General features: G+C 46.5%; 2 protein-coding genes across 2 annotated transcripts in view; both read left to right on the forward strand.

The window, feature by feature from the left end:
• LOC109883993 (arginine-glutamic acid dipeptide repeats protein-like) overlaps window positions 1-18,008 on the forward strand; it is a 195,699-nt gene that overhangs the window by 66,592 nt on the left and 111,099 nt on the right. The gene's annotated exons all lie outside the window — the stretch shown is intronic.
• LOC116354371 (proline-rich extensin-like protein EPR1) lies at window positions 108-7,281 on the forward strand. Its single transcript, XM_031793354.1, has 3 exons — window positions 108-1,327; window positions 6,760-6,990; window positions 7,158-7,281. Exons 1-3 carry the CDS (start codon window positions 108-110, stop codon window positions 7,279-7,281), a joined length of 1,575 nt encoding a protein of 524 aa, XP_031649214.1.

Here is an 18,008-nt window from a genome sequence, read left to right on the forward strand (position 1 = left end):
GAGATGATGTCTTATAGACTTTAAGACAATAGTGAGATGATGTCTTATAGACTTTAAGACAATAGTGAGATGCCACACAGAAACTACTGCCAAGTAAACCCCTTTTTATGTCTCCCCTGGTCAGCAGTGGTCCGTTCCACCTCCCCCCTGGTCAGCAGTGGTCCGTTCCACCTTCCCCCTGGTCAGCAGTGGTCCGTTCCACCTTCCCCCGGTCAGCAGTGGTCCGTTCCACCTTCCCCCGGGTCAGCAGTGGTCCGTTCCACCTTCCCCCGGTCAGCAGTGGTCCGTTCCACCTCCCCCCTGGTCAGCAGTGGTCCGTTCCACCTCCCCCCTGGTCAGCAGTGGTCCGTTCCACCTCCCCCCTGGTCAGCAGTGGTCCGTTCCACCTCCCCCCTGGTCAGCAGTGGTCCGTTCCACCTCCCCCCTGGTCAGCAGTGGTCCGTTCCACCTCCCCCCTGGTCAGCAGTGGTCCGTTCCACCTCCCCCCTGGTCAGCAGTGGTCCGTTCCACCTCCCCCCTGGTCAGCAGTGGTCCGTTCCACCTCCCCCCTGGTCAGCAGTGGTCCGTTCCACCTCCCCCCTGGTCAGCAGTGGTCCGTTCCACCTCCCCCCTGGTCAGCAGTGGTCCGTTCCACCTACCCCCTGGTCAGCAGTGGTCCGTTCCACCTCCCCCCTGGTCAGCAGTGGTCCGTTCCACCTTCCCCCGGTCAGCAGTGGTCCGTTCCACCTTCCCCCTGGTCAGCAGTGGTCCGTTCCACCTTCCCCCCCGGTCAGCAGTGGTCCGTTCCACCTTCCCCCCGGTCAGCAGTGGTCCGTTCCACCTTCCCCCGTTCAGCAGTTGGTCCGTTCCACCTTTCCCCCGTTCAGCAGTGGTCCGTTCATCCTTCCCCCCGGTCAGCAGTGGTCCGTTCATCCTTCCCCCCGGTCAGCAGTGGTCCGTTCCACCTCCCCCCGGTCAGCAGTGGTCCGTTCCACCTCCCCCCGGTCAGCAGTGGTCCGTTCCACCTCCCCCCGGTCAGCAGTGGTCCGTTCCACCTTCCCCCGGTCAGCAGTGGTCCGTTCCACCTTTCCCCCGTTCAGCAGTGGTCCGTTCCATCTTTCCCCCCGGTCAGCAGTGGTCCGTTCCACCTTCCCCCCCGGTCAGCAGTGGTCCGTTCCACCTTCCCCCCCGGTCAGCAGTGGTCCGTTCCACCTTCCCCCCCGGTCAGCAGTGGTCCGTTCCACCTTCCCCCCCGGTCAGCAGTGGTCCGTTCCACCTTCCCCCCGGTCAGCAGTGGTCCGTTCCACCTTCCCCCCGGTCAGCAGTGGTCCGTTCCACCTTCCCCCCGGTCAGCAGTGGTCCGTTCCGTTTTTTCTGGCCCTATACATTTCCCAGCAACAGTTATCATTACTGTTATCATCATCTGTAAAGTGGACAGCCAGTCAGCTAGATGAATATTACCATCTGTAAAGTGGACAGCCAGCCAGCTAGATGAATATTACCATCTGTAAAGTGGACAGCCAGCCAGCTAGATGAATATTACCATCTGTAAAGTGGACAGCCAGCCAGCTAGATGAATATTACCATCTGTAAAGTGGACAGCCAGCCAGCTTGATCATTATCACAGTGTGGGGGCAGTGGAGCCGAACTAGACTAGACGAGGAAAATTGATTATTGAAAAGTACTAGAAGTCAAAAAGCGTATGCTACTAAAGTATTGGACCAGAATTTGGTTAAATGAAATTGTGATAAATGAAAAAAGTTTACCGGTTTAATTTCAGGACCAACAAAAGGACAGAAGTGCCATATAGATTGCAAAGTAGTTGGAGATTTACCAATGCCATGGCATATGGTTTATGAATGGATACGCAAAACGACACCGGATTCGAAACTTCACATTTTTAAATTTAAATTATTATACAAAATTCTTGCAACCAATAGAATGTTCTATATATGGGGGATACAACTTTCCATACAACCTGTCCATATGTAGCTTGTTTGTGGTCACAGGTTCAGGAATGGCTGAAGAATTGCAACATTTACCTGGCGCGAACACTGCAGATGGGTGATCTGAAAAGTCATAGTCAATCGATCAATAATATTTTTAGCAAAAAATTGTATCTTTTAATTTACAATTTGTAGAAACTAAAACAATAAATATTGCACTTGGGGGAAGAAAAATAAACCTGTTGTGAAGAAATGAATGAAACAAATAGGCATTCTATTTTTGTTCTATTATAGTGGCCACGATAGTAGACATTGATCATGTGCACAAGGCTTCATGTGTGCAAAAATAATGTTTATACCCCTTTATATCCACTGTATTGAAAAAGTGAGAAAGAGAGAAAGTGTGTGGGGTTTCTTTCACCTCTATAGTGGCATCCAGCTTAAGCCAGGCCCAGCTCCACTTCATGGTTTAACAAGCAAAGTCTCATTTTCACCTAATTCATCGGATCTACACAAATCACACAGATCACTTGTTTTGGATTCAAAACGGCTAATTTCGCCGAAAGGTACCTAGTTTGCATCCCTGATATACAGTACCAGTCAAAGGTTTGGACACACCGACTCATTCCAGGGTTTTTCTTCATTGTTTTACTGTTTTCTACATTGTAGAATTAAGCATAAGGGGGTGTGGTATATGGCCAATATACCACGGCTAAGGGCTGTTCTTAGGCACAACGCAGCCCTTCGCTTATTGGCCATATACCACAAACCCTCCAAGTGCCTTATTGCTCTTTTAAACTGGTTACCAATTTAACTAGAGCAGTATAAATAAATGTTCTGTCATACCTGTGGTATACGGTCTGATATACCACGGCTGTCAGCCAATCAGCATTCAGGGCTTGAATCACCCAGTTGATAATAATAATTTTAAATCAAAACGATGAATGCTATAACCAAAAAAGTGTTTAACAAATCAAAATATATTTTATATTTGAGATTCTTCAAAGTAGCCACCCTTTGCCTTGATGACCGCTTTGCACACTCTTGGCATTCTCTCAACCAGCTTCATGAGGTGGTCACCTGGAATGCATTTCAATTAACAGGGTGTGACTTGTTAAAAGTTAATTCGTGGAATTTATGTCCTTAACGCGTTTGAGCCAATCAGTTGTGTTGTGACAAGGTAGGGGGGTAAACAGAAAGCCCTATTTGGTAAAGACCCAGTCCATATTATGGCAAGAACATTTCAAATAAGCAAAGAGAAACGACAGTCCATTACTGTAAGACATGAAGGTCAGTCAATATGGACAGTTTCAAGAACTTTGAAAGTTTCTTCAAGTGCAGTCGCAAAAAACCATCAAGCACTAAGATGAAACTGGTTCTCATGAGGACCGCCACAGGAAAGGAAGACCCAGAGTTACCTCTGCTGCAGAGGATAAATTCAATAGAATTAACTGCACCTCAGATAGCAGTCCAAATAAATGCTTCACAGAGTTCAAGTAACAGACACATCTCAACATCAACTGTTCAGAGGAGACTGTGTGAATCGGGCATTAATGGTTGAATTGCTGCAAAGATACCACTAGTAAAGGACACCAATATGAAGAAGACACTTGCTTGGGCCAAGAAACACAAGCAATGGACATTAGACCAGTGGAAATCTATCCTTTGATCTGATGAGTCAAAATTTGAGAGTTTTGGTTCCAGCCACAGTGTCTTTGTGAGATGAAGAGTAGGTGAACGGATGATCTCTGTGCTTAGTGGGACTATCATTTGTTTTTCAGCAGGACAATAACCCAAAACACACCTCCAGGCTGTGTAAGGGCTATTTGACCAAGAAGGGGAGTGATGGAGTACTGCATCAGATGACCTGGCCTCCACAATCACCCAACCTCAACCCAGTTGTGAAGGAAAAGCAGCCAACAATTGCTCAGCAAATGTGTGAACTCCTTCAAGACTGTTGGAACAGCATTCCAGGTGAAGCTGGTTGAGAGAATGCTAAGTGTGCAAAGCTGTCATCAAGGCAAAGGGTGGCTACTTTGAAGAATCTAAAACATATTTTGTTTAACACTTTATTGGTTACTACATGACTCCATATGTGTTATTACATAGTTCTGATATCTTCGTTATTATTCTACAAATGTAGAAAATAGTAAAAATAAAAAACCTTTGAATGAGTAGGTGTGTCAACTTTTGACTGGTACTGATAAATATAAATATATATGGGGGATTGGAAATAATGCAGATAATTACGTTGATGGAAGCTACAATCTTTCTGCACTATTAAAGCTGATCTAATCCCCATTTAAAAATATATATATAATAAACATTTAATAAATGGGGGAAAAATTATAAGGTTTGGTTTCAGTTAGACTAATTTATATATACCTCGATAAAGATGTATTTATTTGGTTGTGTTTGGGGTAAATTCATTCAGTGGGTTTTACACAGCAGGTGTGACGATGTAGTTCCTCAGAGTGGCCATAAGGTGGCAGAGTAGGAAGTTGAGGCAGGCAGAGACTGTATGTGCTGTAGCCTTTATCTCTATCCACTCCCTCGCTCTCTCTCGCTCCACTCCCTCTCTCTCTCTCTCTCTCTCTCTCTCTCTCGCTCCACTCCCTCTCTCTCTCTCTCTCTCGCTCCACTCCCTCTCTCTCTATTCTCTCTCTCTCTCCACTCCCTCTCTCTCTATTCTCTCTCTCTCTCCACTCCCTCTCTCTCTATCCTCTATCCCTCCCTCTCTCTCTATCCACTCCCTCTCTCTATCCTCTCTCTCTCTCTCCATCCGCTCCTCTCTCTCTCTCCATCCGCTCCTCTCTCTCTCTCTCTCTCTCTCCCACCCGCTCCTCTCTCTCTCTCTCTCTCTCTCTCTCCATCCGCTCCTCTCTCTCTCTCTCTCTCTCTCTCTCTCTCTCCATCCGCTCCTCTCTCTCTCTCTCTCTCTCTCTCTCTCCCTCTCTCTCTCTCTCTCTCTCTCTCTCTCCCTCCCCCTCGTCGGTCTCTCTCGCTGTCTGTGAAATGGAGCAGACAGATTCTTGCTATCTGAACAGACAAGCTGAGAGATAGATGTGAGGTTAACCTCTCTTTTAGATTCTAACCCCAACTGACACAATTTCCTTTACATTCAACCTCATGTAATCCATTGTCAGTGTCTATCTGTTATGAGTTTTGGTGATCTCACTCAGATGTGCATCCAAAATGGCATCCTGTTCCCTCTATAGTGCACTACTTTAGACCAGGGCCCTATTCCCTATATAGTGCACTACTTTAGACTAGAGCCCTATTCCCTATATAGTGCACTGCTTTAGACCAGAGCCCTATTCCCTATATAGTGCACTACTTTAGACCAGAGCCCTATTCCCTATATAGTGCACTACTATAGACCAGGGCCCTATTCCCTATATAGTGCACTACTTTAGACTAGAGCCCTATTCCCTATATAGTGCACTGCTTTAGACCAGAGCCCTATTCCCTATATAGTGCACTACTTTAGACCAGAGCCCTATTCCCTATATAGTGCACTACTATAGACCAGAGCCCTATTCCCTATATAGTGCACTACTTTAGACCAGGGCCCTATTCCCTATATAGTGCACTACTTTAGACTAGAGCCCTATTCCCTATATAGTGCACTACTTTAGACCAGAGCCCTATTCCCTATATAGTGCACTACTTTAGACCAGAGCCCTATTCCCTATATAGTGCACTACTTTAGACCAGGGCCCTATTCCCTATATAGTGCGCTACTTTAGACTAGAGCCCTATTCCCTATATAGTGCACTGCTTTAGACCAGAGCCCTATTCCCTATATAGTGCACTACTTTAGACCAGAGCCCTATTCCCTATATAGTGCACTACTATAGACCAGAGCCCTATTCCCTATATAGTGCACTACTTTAGACCAGGGCCCTATTCCCTATATAGTGCACTACTTTAGACTAGAGCCCTATTCCCTATATAGTGCACTACTTTAGACCAGAGCCCTATTCCCTATATAGTGCACTACTTTAGACCAGAGCCCTATTCCCTATATAGTGCACTACTTTAGACCAGAGCCCTATTCCCTATATAGTGCACTACTTTAGACTAGAGCCCTATTCCCTATATAGTGCACTACTTTAGACCAGAGCCCTATTCCCTATATAGTGCACTACTTTAGACCAGAGCCCTATTCCCTATATAGTGCACTACTATAGACTAGAGCCCTATTCCCTATATAGTGCACTACTTTAGACCAGAGCCCTATTCCCTATATAGTGCACTACTATAGACTAGAGCCCTATTCCCTATATAGTGGTACTACTTTTGATCAGGAGCTGCATAGGGACGAGGGTGCCATGTGTACACGTCCATTCTGTAGCTAGAGACGTGGTGGTGGTTAATAGGATCCAGAGCGTTTGATCAGACCGATGCTGTTTATTTCTCCTGTTCTTTGTTCACACAGAGCTCTGGCTGAAATAAACGTCCGCCTCTTGCGCTAGCCAGGCAGGGCTCTTAGTGTGTCCCTCAAATGGCATCTTATTTCCCTATTTAGTGCTCTACTTTTGACCAGAGCCCTATAGGCCCTGGTCAAAAGGTAGTGCACTAAATAGGGAATAGGGTGCCATTTGGGACGTATCCTCAGTCTCACCCGCTTGGAGAGACTTTAAGTGAGGAACAGTCCCAGTCCCCTTAGTGAGGAACAGTCCCAGTCCCCTTAGTGAGGAACAGTCCCAGTCCCCTTAGTGAGGAACAGTCCCAGTCCCCTTAGTGAGGAACAGTCCCAGTCCCCTTAGTGAGGAACAGTCCCAGTCCCCTTAGTGACGAACAGTCCCAGTTCCTTTAAGCTGACCAACAGTCCCAGTTCCTTTAAGCTGACCAACAGTCCCAGTCCCTTTAAGCTGACCATCAGTCCCAGTCCCTTTAAACTGACCATCAGTCCCAGTCCCTTTAAGCTGACCATCAGTACCAGTCCCTTTAAGCTGACCATCAGTACCAGTCCCTTTAAGCTGACCAACAGTACCAGTCCCTTTAAGCTGACCAACAGTACCAGTCCCTTTAAGCTGACCAACAGTACCAGTCCCTTAAGGTGACCAACAGTCCCACTCCCCTTGGTGACCAACAGTCCCAGTCCCTTTAAGCTGACCAACAGTCCCACTCCCCTTGGTGACCAACAGTACCAGTCCCTTTAAGCTGACCAACAGTACCAGTCCCTTTAAGCTGACCAACAGTCCCACTCCCCTTGGTGACCAACAGTCCCAGTCCCTTTAAGCTGACCAACAGTCCCAGTCCCTTTAAGCTGACCAACAGTCCCAGTCCCTTTAAGCTGACCAACAGTCCCACTCCCCTTGGTGACCAACAGTCCCACTCCCCTTGGTGACCAACAGTCCCACTCCCCTTGGTGACCAACAGTCCCACTCCTCAGTGTTTTTCTGTATTGCTGCTCTGAACTGCTCTTTTATTCTGCTGGGATTGGGACCTGTTTTAGTCTGGACAGAGATTGGGGCAGAGACACGCGCGGAGACACGCGCGGAGACACGCAGCTCATGTGAGTGCAGCTCTAGTCTCTGAATGTGAAAAATTGGAGGCTTACTGGAGTAGTACCTTAGAGAGACAGACAAGGGCTTACTGGAGTAGGACCTTAGACAGGGGCTTACTGGAGTAATACCTTAGAGAGACAGACAGACAAGGGCTTACTGGAGTAGTACCTTAGAGAGACAGACAGACAGGGGCTTACTGGAGTAGTACCTTAGACAGGGGCTTACTGGAGTAGTACCTTAGACAGGGGCTTACTGGAGTAGTACCTTAGACAGGGGCTTACTGGAGTAGTACCTTAGACAGGGGCTTACTGGAGTAGTACCTTAGAGAGAGAGACGGGGCTTACTGGAGTAGTACCTTAGAGAGAGAGACGGGGCTTACTGGAGTAGTACCTTAGAGAGAGAGACGGGGCTTACTGGAGTACAACATTATAACAATAACATATGTATGTCGGGCTCCAGAGTGGCGCAGCGGTCTAAGGCACTGCATCTCAGTGCAAGAGGCGTCACTACACTACAGACCTGGTGCGATTCCAGGCTGTGATTGGGAGTCCCATAGGGCGGCGCACAATTGGCCCAGCGTCGTCCGAGTTTGGCCGGTGTAGGCGTCATTGTAAAATAAGTATTTGTTCTTAACGGACTTGTCTTGTTAAATAAAATAAATACACGTATCAGTAGCTAGGTGAGTGCAACAGAACAGCCATATGTATCAATAGCTAGGTGAGTACAACAGAACCATATGTATCAGTAGCTAAGTGAGTACAACAGAACCATATGTATCAATAGCTAGGTGAGTACAACAGAACAACCATATGTATCAATAGCTAGGTGAGTACAACAGAACAACCACATGTATCAATAGCTAGGTGAGTACAACAGAACAACCATATGTATCAGTAGCTAGGTGAGTACAACAGAACCATATGTATCAATAGCTAGGTGAGTACAACAGAACAACCATATGTATCAGTAGCTAGGTGAGTACAACAGAACCATATGTATCAATAGCTAGGTGAGTACAACAGAACCATATGTATCAATAGCTAGGTGAGTACAACAGAACAACCATATGTATCAATAGCTAGGTGAGTACAACAGAACAACCATATGTATCAATAGCTAGTTGAGTACAACAGAACAACCATATGTATCAATAGCTAGGTGAGTACAACAGAACAACCACATGTATCAATAGCTAGGTGAGTACAATAGAACAACCATATGTATCAATAGCTAGGTGAGTACAACAGTGGAGTTAATGGTTGTCCTTTAACCAATGAGCAATGGCTTTTTCTTTCATTGTGGTGGATCAAAATAAACGTGTACTGGTTCATATATCCCTTCATCCATTTAATCAATGTGTTTACCCCAGGTAGCTTCTCTTCTAACCAGTTGGAAATATATATATATATATTTTTTACTTATCTACTTCGCTTCACACTCAACAGTTTTACCAGAATGGCTGCTGTGTTGGGAAGCGAGATCTCCTGCGTTCGTTTGTGTGGCTTGGCTGGGACATGAATAAACACCATGAATATGTGTCTTGGTTTTGGTTCAGAGTGGTACTGTGAGTGAGCTTGCCAAATGTGACTGTGAATGGCAAAGTAAACAAGATAGCTATGTGTACTTCCCAAATGACACCCTATTCCCTATATAGTGCACTACCAAAACTGGTCTAAAGTAGTGCACCAAATAGGGAATAGGGTGCCATTTGAGATTTTTTTTAAACTATTTCTGAAGTATAATATAACGTTCTGTGGAATAGCTTCCCTCTCCAGTCAGGTTTTTCTAACCTCATAATGATCCCACTATAAAATGCTTGGTTTGAAACCACAGTAATTAGTGTGTGTGAATGGGGATCGTTTCAGTCTTTGTCTAGTGGGGGATTGTTTTAAAGCCTAGATTGATTTTCAGCGGTGCTTTTGTCACCTTCTGTCGTTCAAGGAGTCGTTTACTACCACCGTGTGTGTGTGTGTGTGTGTGTGTGTGTGTGTATATAGAGGTTCTCCTAGCGTTTTAGTATATGTGTTGAGCTGTTGTTCTGGTAACTCCTGTTCAATTCATGTTGACGGTCGACCACCATTTTGAAAATGGTGGTCGAAAATGGAGCTTTACAACCTAGCTAACCACATTTTATCCAATTATTATTTTGTTTTATCTGAAAGTGCTTTATTTCTCTGGAATGGCTTTCATTGTAAATGAAATAAACTGAGCTGTTTGTTGTTGCTGCCTCCCCTTTTTCCTCTCATCTACATTTTGGACCAGTCTGTGTTGTAACTGGTCTGGTAAGACTCTTCCTCTCCTCTCATCTACATTTTGGACCAGTCTGTGTTGTAACTGGTCTGGTAAGACTCTTCTCCTCCTCTCCTCTCATCTGGATTTGTAAACGTGTAAAGTAGCTCCTCAAAGACACCACGAAGGCTAAAAGGGCAGGAAGGACTTAAATTATGAATTGAATATTTTCCTACCTGCCAAAAAAAAGGGGGCCTATCAGCAGAGACGGCGTACGTCAAATAAAATCAAATAAACGTTTATTTGTTTGCGTACACAGATCTGCAGATGTTATCGCAGATGCAGTTAAATGCTTATGTTTCCAGCCTCCAACAGTGCAGTAACATCTAGCAATACAAAACAATACACACACAATCCAGGAAGTTATAAGAAATGAAGAAATGTTGGATCCAATGAGCAACCCAACAGTGTTTTAGCGTGCTCCATGTTCAGACAATATCATTCAGAGAAACCTTTAACTTAAAATATTTAAAATATTGTCTGACTACACCTGGAAAACAAATGAATTGAAAGCTTATGGTAATGCAAGTCCAATGTACAGGCCTATATCTGACTGGCTCAATGTACAGGCCTATATCTGACTGGCTCAATGTACAGGCCTATATCTGACTGTCTCAATGTACAGGCCTACATCTGACTGTCTGTCTCAATGTACAGGCCTATATCTGACTGTCTCAATGTACAGGCCTACATCTGACTGTCTGTCTCAATGTACAGGCCTATATCTGACTGGCTCAATGTACAGGCCTATATCTGACGGGCTCAATGTACAGGCCTATATCTGACTGTCTCAATGTACAGGCCTATATCTGACTGGCTCAATGTACAGGCCTATATCTGACTGGCTCAATGTATAGGCCTATATCTGACTGTCTGTCTCAATGTACAGGCCTATATCTGACGGGCTCAATGTACAGGCCTATATCTGACTGTCTCAATGTATAGGCCTAAATCAAATCAAATCAAATCAAATTTTATTTGTCACATACACATGGTTAGCAGATGTTAATGCGAGTGTAGTGAAATGCTTGTGCTTCTAGTTCCGACAATGCAGTAATAACGAACAAGTAATCTAACTAACAATTCAAAAAAAACTACTGTCTTATACCCAGTGTAAGGGGATAAGGAATATGTACATAAGGATATATGAATGAGTGATGGTACAAAGCAGCATAGGCAAGATACAGTAGATGATATTGAGTACAGTATATACATATGAGATGAGTATGTAAACAAAGTGGCATAGTTAAAGTGGCTAGTGATACATGTATTACATAAGGATGCAGTCGATGATATCTGACTGTCTCAATGTATAGGCCTATATCTGACTGTCTCAATGTACAGGCCTATATCTGACTGGCTCAATGTACAGGCCTATATCTGACTGGCTCAATGTACAGGCCTACATCTGACTGACTGTCTCAATGTATAGGCCTATATCTGACTGGCTGTCTCAATGTACAGGCCTATCTGACTGGCTGTCTCAATGTATAGGCCTATATCTGACTGACTGTCTCAATGTATAGGCCTATATCTGACTGGCTGTCTCAATGTATAGGCCTATATCTGACTGGCTGTCTCAAATGGCCCCTCTTCTATATGGAATACACCATAGGGCTCTGGTCTAAAGTAGTGCACTATATAGGGAATAGGGCTCTGGTCTAAAGTAGTGCACTATATAGGGAATAGGGCTCTGGTCTAAAGTAGTGCACTATATAGGGAATAGGGCTCTGGTCTAAAGTAGTGCACTATATAGGGAATAGGGCTCTGGTCTAAAGTAGTGCACTATATAGGGAATAGGGCTCTAGTCTAAAGTAGTGCACTATATAGGGAATAGGGCTCTGGTCTAAAGTAGTGCACTATATAGGGAATAGGGCTCTGGTCTAAAGTAGTGCACTATATAGGGAATAGGGCTCTGGTCTAAAGTAGTGCACTATATAGGGAATAGGGCTCTGGTCTAAAGTAGTGCACTATATAGGGAATAGGGCTCTGGTCTAAAGTAGTGCACTATATAGGGAATAGGGCTCTGGTCTAAAGTAGTGCACTATATAGGGAATAGGGCTCTGGTCTAAAGTAGTGCACTATATAGGGAATAGGGCTCTGGTCTAAAGTAGTGCACTATATAGGGAATAGGGCTCTGGTCTAAAGTAGTGCACTATATAGGGAATAGGGCTCTGGTCTAAAGTAGTGCACTATATAGGGAATAGGGCTCTGGTCTATAGTAGTGCACTATATAGGGAATAGGGCTCTGGTCTAAAGTAGTGCACTATATAGGGAATAGGGCTCTAGTCTAAAGTAGTGCACTATATAGGGAATAGGGCTCTGGTCTAAAGTAGTGCACTATATAGGGAATAGGGCTCTAGTCTATAGTAGTGCACTATATAGGGAATAGGGCTCTAGTCTAAAGTAGTGCACTATATAGGGAATAGGGCTCTGGTCTAAAGTAGTGCACTATATAGGGAATAGGGCTCTGGTCTAAAGTAGTGCACTATATAGGGAATAGGGCTCTAGTCTAAAGTAGTGCACTATATAGGGAATAGGGCTCTGGTCTAAAGTAGTGCACTATATAGGGAATAGGGCTCTGGTCTATAGTAGTGCACTATATAGGGAATAGGGCTCTGGTCTAAAGTAGTGCACTATATAGGGAATAGGGCTCTAGTCTAAAGTAGTGCACTATATAGGGAATAGGGCTCTGGTCTAAAGTAGTGCACTATATAGGGAATAGGGCTCTGGTCTATAGTAGTGCACTATATAGGGAATAGGGCTCTGGTCTATAGTAGTGCACTATATAGGGAATAGGGCTCTGGTCTATAGTAGTGCACTATATAGGGAATAGGGCTCTAGTCTAAAGTAGTGCACTATATAGGGAATAGGGCTCTGGTCTAAAGTAGTGCACTATATAGGGAATAGGGCTCTAGTCTAAAGTAGTGCACTATATAGGGAATAGGGCTCTGGTCTAAAGTAGTGCACTATATAGGGAATAGGGCCCTGGTCTATAGTAGTGTACTATACAGGGAATAGGGCCCTGGTCTAAAGTAGTGCACTATATAGGGAATAGGGCTCTGGTCTAAAGTAGTGCACTATATAGGGAATAGGGCTCTAGTCTAAAGTAGTGCACTATATAGGGAATAGGGCTCTGGTCTAAAGTAGTGCACTATATAGGGAATAGGGCCCTGGTCTAAAGTAGTGCACTATATAGGGAATAGGGCTCTGGTCTAAAGTAGTGCACTATATAGGGAATAGGGCTCTGGTCTAAAGTAGTGCACTATATAGGGAATAGGGCTCTAGTCTAAAGTAGTGCACTATATAGGGAATAGGGCTCTGGTCTAAAGTAGTGCACTATATAGGGAATAGGGCTCTGGTCTAAAGTAGTGCACTATATAGGGAATAGGGCTCTGGTCTAAAGTAGTGCACTATATAGGGAATAGGGCTCTAGTCTAAAGTAGTGCACTATATAGGGAATAGGGCTCTGGTCTAAAGTAGTGCACTATATAGGGAATAGGGCTCTAGTCTAAAGTAGTGCACTATATAGGGAATAGGGCTCTGGTCTAAAGTAGTGCACTATATAGGGAATAGGGCTCTAGTCTAAAGTAGTGCACTATATAGGGAATAGGGCTCTAGTCTAAAGTAGTGCACTATATAGGGAATAGGGCTCTGGTCTAAAGTAGTGCACTATATAGGGAATAGGGCTCTAGTCTAAAGTAGTGCACTATATAGGGAATAGGGCTCTGGTCTAAAGTAGTGCACTATATAGGGAATAGGGCTCTGGTCTATAGTAGTGTACTATATAGGGAATCGGGCTCTGGTCTAAAGTAGTGCACTATATAGGGAATAGGGCTCTGGTCTATAGTAGTGTACTATATAGGGAATCGGGCTCTAGTCTAAAGTAGTGCACTATATAGGGAATAGGGCTCTGGTCTATAGTAGTGCACTATATAGGGAATCGGGCTCTAGTCTAAAGTAGTGCACTATATAGGGAATCGGGCTCTAGTCTAAAGTAGTGCACTATATAGGGAATAGGGCTCTGGTCTAAAGTAGTGCACTATATAGGGAATCGGGCTCTAGTCTAAAGTAGTGCACTATATAGGGAATAGGGCTCTGGTCTATAGTAGTGCACTATATAGGGAATCGGGCTCTAGTCTAAAGTAGTGCACTATATAGGGAATCGGGCTCTAGTCTAAAGTAGTGCACTATATAGGGAATAGGGCTCTGGTCTAAAGTAGTGCACTATATAGGGAATCGGGCTCTAGTCTAAAGTAGTGCACTATATAGGGAATCGGGCTCTAGTCTAAAGTAGTGCACTATATAGGGAATAGGGCTCTGGTCTAAAGTAGTGCACTATATAGGGAATAGGGCTCTGGTCTAAAGTAGTGCACTATATAGGGAATCGGGCTCTAGTCTAAAGTAGTGCACTATATAGGGAATCGGGCCCTGGTCTAAAGTAGTGCACTATATAGGGAATCGGGCCCTGGTCTAAAGTAGTGCACTATATAGGGAATCGGGCTCTGGTCTAAAGTAGTGCACTATATAGGGAATCGGGCTCTAGTCTAAAGTAGTGCACTATATAGGGAATCGGGCCCTGGTCTAAAGTAGTGCACTATATAGGGAATCGGGCCCTGGTCTAAAGTAGTGCACTATATAGGGAATCGGGCTCTGGTCTAAAGTAGTGCACTATATAGGGAATCGGGCCCTGGTCCCAAAAAGTCTCACATATTGCAGCTTAAAACTGTTACTTTGTTAAGATTGAGTCATGTGTTGGAGGAAAATGAAGCCTCTGATGTCCCTCCCACCTCTTCTATCCCACCTCTTCTATCCCACCTCTTCTATCCCACCTCCTCCCTCCCACCTCCTCTATCCCACCTCCTCCCTCCCACCTCCTCTATCCACCTCCTCCCTCCCACCTCCTCTATCCCACCTCTTCTATCCCACCTCTTCTATCCCACCTCCCCCTCCCACCTCTTCTATCCCACCTCCCCCTCCCACCTCTTCTATCCCACCTCCTCCCTCCCACCTCCTCTATCCCACCTCTTCTATCCCACCTCTTCTATCCACCTCCCCCCTCCCACCTCTTCTATCCCACCTCCCCCCTCCCACCTCTTCTATCCCACCTCCCCCCTCCCACCTCTTCTATCCCACCTCCCCCCTCCCACCTCTTCTATCCCACCTCCCCCTCCCACCTCTTCTATCCCACCTCCCCCTCCCACCTCTTCTATCCCACCTCCCACCTCCTCTATCCCACCTCCTCCCTCCCACCTCCTCTATCCCACCTCTTCTATCCCACCTCTTCTATCCCACCTCCCCCCTCCCACCTCTTCTATCCACCTCCCCCCTCCCACCTCTTCTATCCCACCTCCCCCTCCCACCTCTTCTATCCCACCTCCCCCCTCCCACCTCTTCTATCCCACCTCCCCCCTCCCACCTCTTCTATCCCACCTCCCCCTCCCACCTCTTCTATCCACCTCCCCCTCCCACCTCTTCTATCCCACCTCCCCCCTCCCACCTCTTCTATCCCACCTCCCCCCTCCCACCTCTTCTATCCCACCTCCCCCCTCCCACCTCTTCTATCCCACCTCCCCCCTCCCACCTCTTCTATCCCACCTCCCCCTCCCACCTCTTCTATCCCACCTCCCCCCTCCCACCTCTTCTATCCCACCTCCCCCCTCCCACCTCTTCTATCCCACCTCCCCCTCCCACCTCTTCTATCCACCTCCCCCCTCCCACCTCTTCTATCCCACCTCCCCCCTCCCACCTCTTCTATCCCACCTCCCCCTCCACCTCTTCTATCCCACCTCCCCCCTTCCCACCTCTTCTATCCCACCTCCCCCCTCCCACCTCTTCTATCCCACCTCCCCCCTCCCACCTCTTCTACCCACCTCCCCCTCCCACCTCTTCTATCCCACCTCCCCCCTCCCACCTCTTCTATCCCACCTCCCCCTCCCACCTCTTCTATCCACCTCCCCCCTCCCACCTCTTCTATCCCACCTCCCCCCTCCCACCTCTTCTATCCCACCTCCCCCTCCCACCTCTTCTATCCCACCTCCCCCCTCCCACCTCTTCTATCCCACCTCCCCCTCCCACCTCTTCTATCCCACCTCCTCTATCCCACCTCTTCTATCCCCCCTCTCTCTCTCTCTCTCTCTCAACCTCTCTCTCCTCTCTCTCTCAACCTCTCTCTCTCTCTCTCTCAACCTCTCTCTCTCTCTCAACCTCCCTCTACCCCTCTCTTCTCTCTCTCTCTCTCTCAACCTCTCTCGTCTCTCTCTCAACCTCTCTCTCTCTCTCTCAACCTCTCTCTCTCTCTCTCACCTCCTCTCTCAACCTCTCTCTCTCTCTCTCTCTCTCAACCTCTCTCTCAACCTCTCTCTCTCTCTCTCTCTCTCAACCTCTCTCTCTCTCTCTCTCTCAACCTCTCTCTCTCTCTCTCAACCTCTCTCTCGCTCTCTCTCTCTCTCAACCTCTCGCTCTCTCTCTCTCTCAACCTCTCTCTCTCTCTCAACCTCTCTCTCTCTCTCTCAACCTCTCTCTCTCTCTCTCTCAACCTCTCTCTCTCTCTCTCTCTCTCAACCTCTCTCTCTCTCTCTCTCTCTCAACTCTCTCTCTCTCTCTCTCTCTCTCTCTCTCTCTCTCTCTCTCTCTCTCTCTCTCTGTCCCTCTCTCTCTCTCTGTCCCTCTCTCTGTCCCTCTCTCTCTCTCTGTCCCTCTCTCTGTCCCTCTCTCTCTCTCTCTCTCTCTCTCTCTCTCAACCTCTCTGTCCCTCTCTCTCTCTCTGTCCCTCTCTCTCTCTCTGTCCCTCTCTCTGTCCCTCTCTCTCTCTCTGTCCCTCTCTCTCTCTCCGTCTCTCTCTCAACCTCTCTCTTAACCTCTCTCTGCCCCTCTCTCTCTCTCCACCTCTCTCTCTCTCTATCCTTTTCAACTTGTCTGCTCATCCCTGGTGAATGGATTAAATGGAGTTATTAGATCTCAGTGCTTAGAATGCCAGGGCCTCTGAGCCTTCACTGCCAAGTCTCGGTCTGTTTCATATTGCCCCCTATTCCCTATATAGTGCACTACTTTGGACCAGGGCCCCAAGGTCTAGGGAATAGATAGGGAATAGGGTTGCCAGACTCCTAGCTCCAGCTGAAACGCTACGCCCACGGACGTTTGTTTTGTCTCCTCGAGGAGTCTGGATCTGACTGCCTGACCATTCACCGAATGCAAACACATTCGGGCCGTCTAAGTCCCAGAAACCAATGGGTTGTGCCAGAACACACGTGGGTGTGAAGCAGCGTTTAAAAGTACGCAATTGGCTTTGATACTGTGATTGGTTAGAGACGACCCAATCGCTGATGACTTTTAGTCACCACAATCAACATCACCTAGTGAACGACAGAGCAGGGGAAGGATTTAGTGTGAGACTCATCCGTGTCACCTTTTCTGTTGTTTCAGCTATAGTTGACTTATTTGTATAGCCAAGCAGCGCTCTCTCTCTCTCCCTCCACTTCGCCCTCTTTCTCTCTCCCTCCACTTCGCCCTCTCTCTCTCTCCCTCTCGCCCTCTCGCTCTCTCCCTCCACTTCGCCCTCTCTTTCTCCCTCTCTCCCTCCACTTCGCCCTCTCTTTCTCCCTCTCGCTCTCTCTCGCTCTCGCTCTCCCTCCCTCCAATTCACCCTCTCTCTCTCTCTCTCTCTCCACCCCTCTCTCTACCGAGTGAAGAGTGTCTCCTTTAGGACAGCTTGTTTTTCTCTCTCCACCCCTCTCTCTACCGAGTGAAGAGTGTCTCCTTTAGGACAGCTTGTTTTTCTCTCTCCACCCCTCTCTCTACCGAGTGAAGAGTGTCTCCTTTAGGACAGCTTGTTTTTCTCCAGTTTACATTTTTTTGGTGCATCAGCAGCACTGCCTTTTGTGTTAATGTGTTTAATGAGAATAAGAGAGTACAGATACAGAATGTTGATGGCTGACACACAGGGAATAAAATGACTGGTCTTTGTCATTCTCACACACACACACACACACACACACACACACACACACACACACACACACACACACACGTCTGTTGAATTCTGTCTGTGTGTTGCTGGCTTTTATGTGGCTACACTTAACACTTAATGTCCATTTTGTGCCTGAAGGATTTATTTGTAATATTGAAAAACGACAGTTGGTATATGAGTCTTTTGTTGTTCCTTACAGCTTGTGTGTTTTAACTTGCACTTTTCCCCCCCTGAATTCCACATGGAAATATAACATCATATGTAATGTAGAATTTCTCTTTTGTGTGTAAAAGCACAATCATGTTGATA

The sequence above is a fragment of the Oncorhynchus kisutch genome, linkage group LG17, assembly GCF_002021735.2.
Source record: "Oncorhynchus kisutch isolate 150728-3 linkage group LG17, Okis_V2, whole genome shotgun sequence".
NCBI lineage: Eukaryota > Metazoa > Chordata > Actinopteri > Salmoniformes > Salmonidae > Oncorhynchus > Oncorhynchus kisutch.

What these genes read in the sequence shown, in the direction of transcription:
- LOC116354371 (XM_031793354.1), top strand. Translation starts at nt 108, where the DNA reads ATGTCTCCCCTGGTCAGCAGTGGTCCGTTCCACCTCCCCCCTGGTCAG. An exon ending in TCCGTTCCACCTTCCCCCCG is followed by an intron (nt 1,328 to 6,759) that starts GTCAGCAGTGGT and finishes GCTGACCAACAG; the next exon opens with TCCCAGTTCCTTTAAGCTGA. An exon ending in AACAGTACCAGTCCCTTAAG is followed by an intron (nt 6,991 to 7,157) that starts GTGACCAACAGT and finishes GGTGACCAACAG; the next exon opens with TCCCAGTCCCTTTAAGCTGA.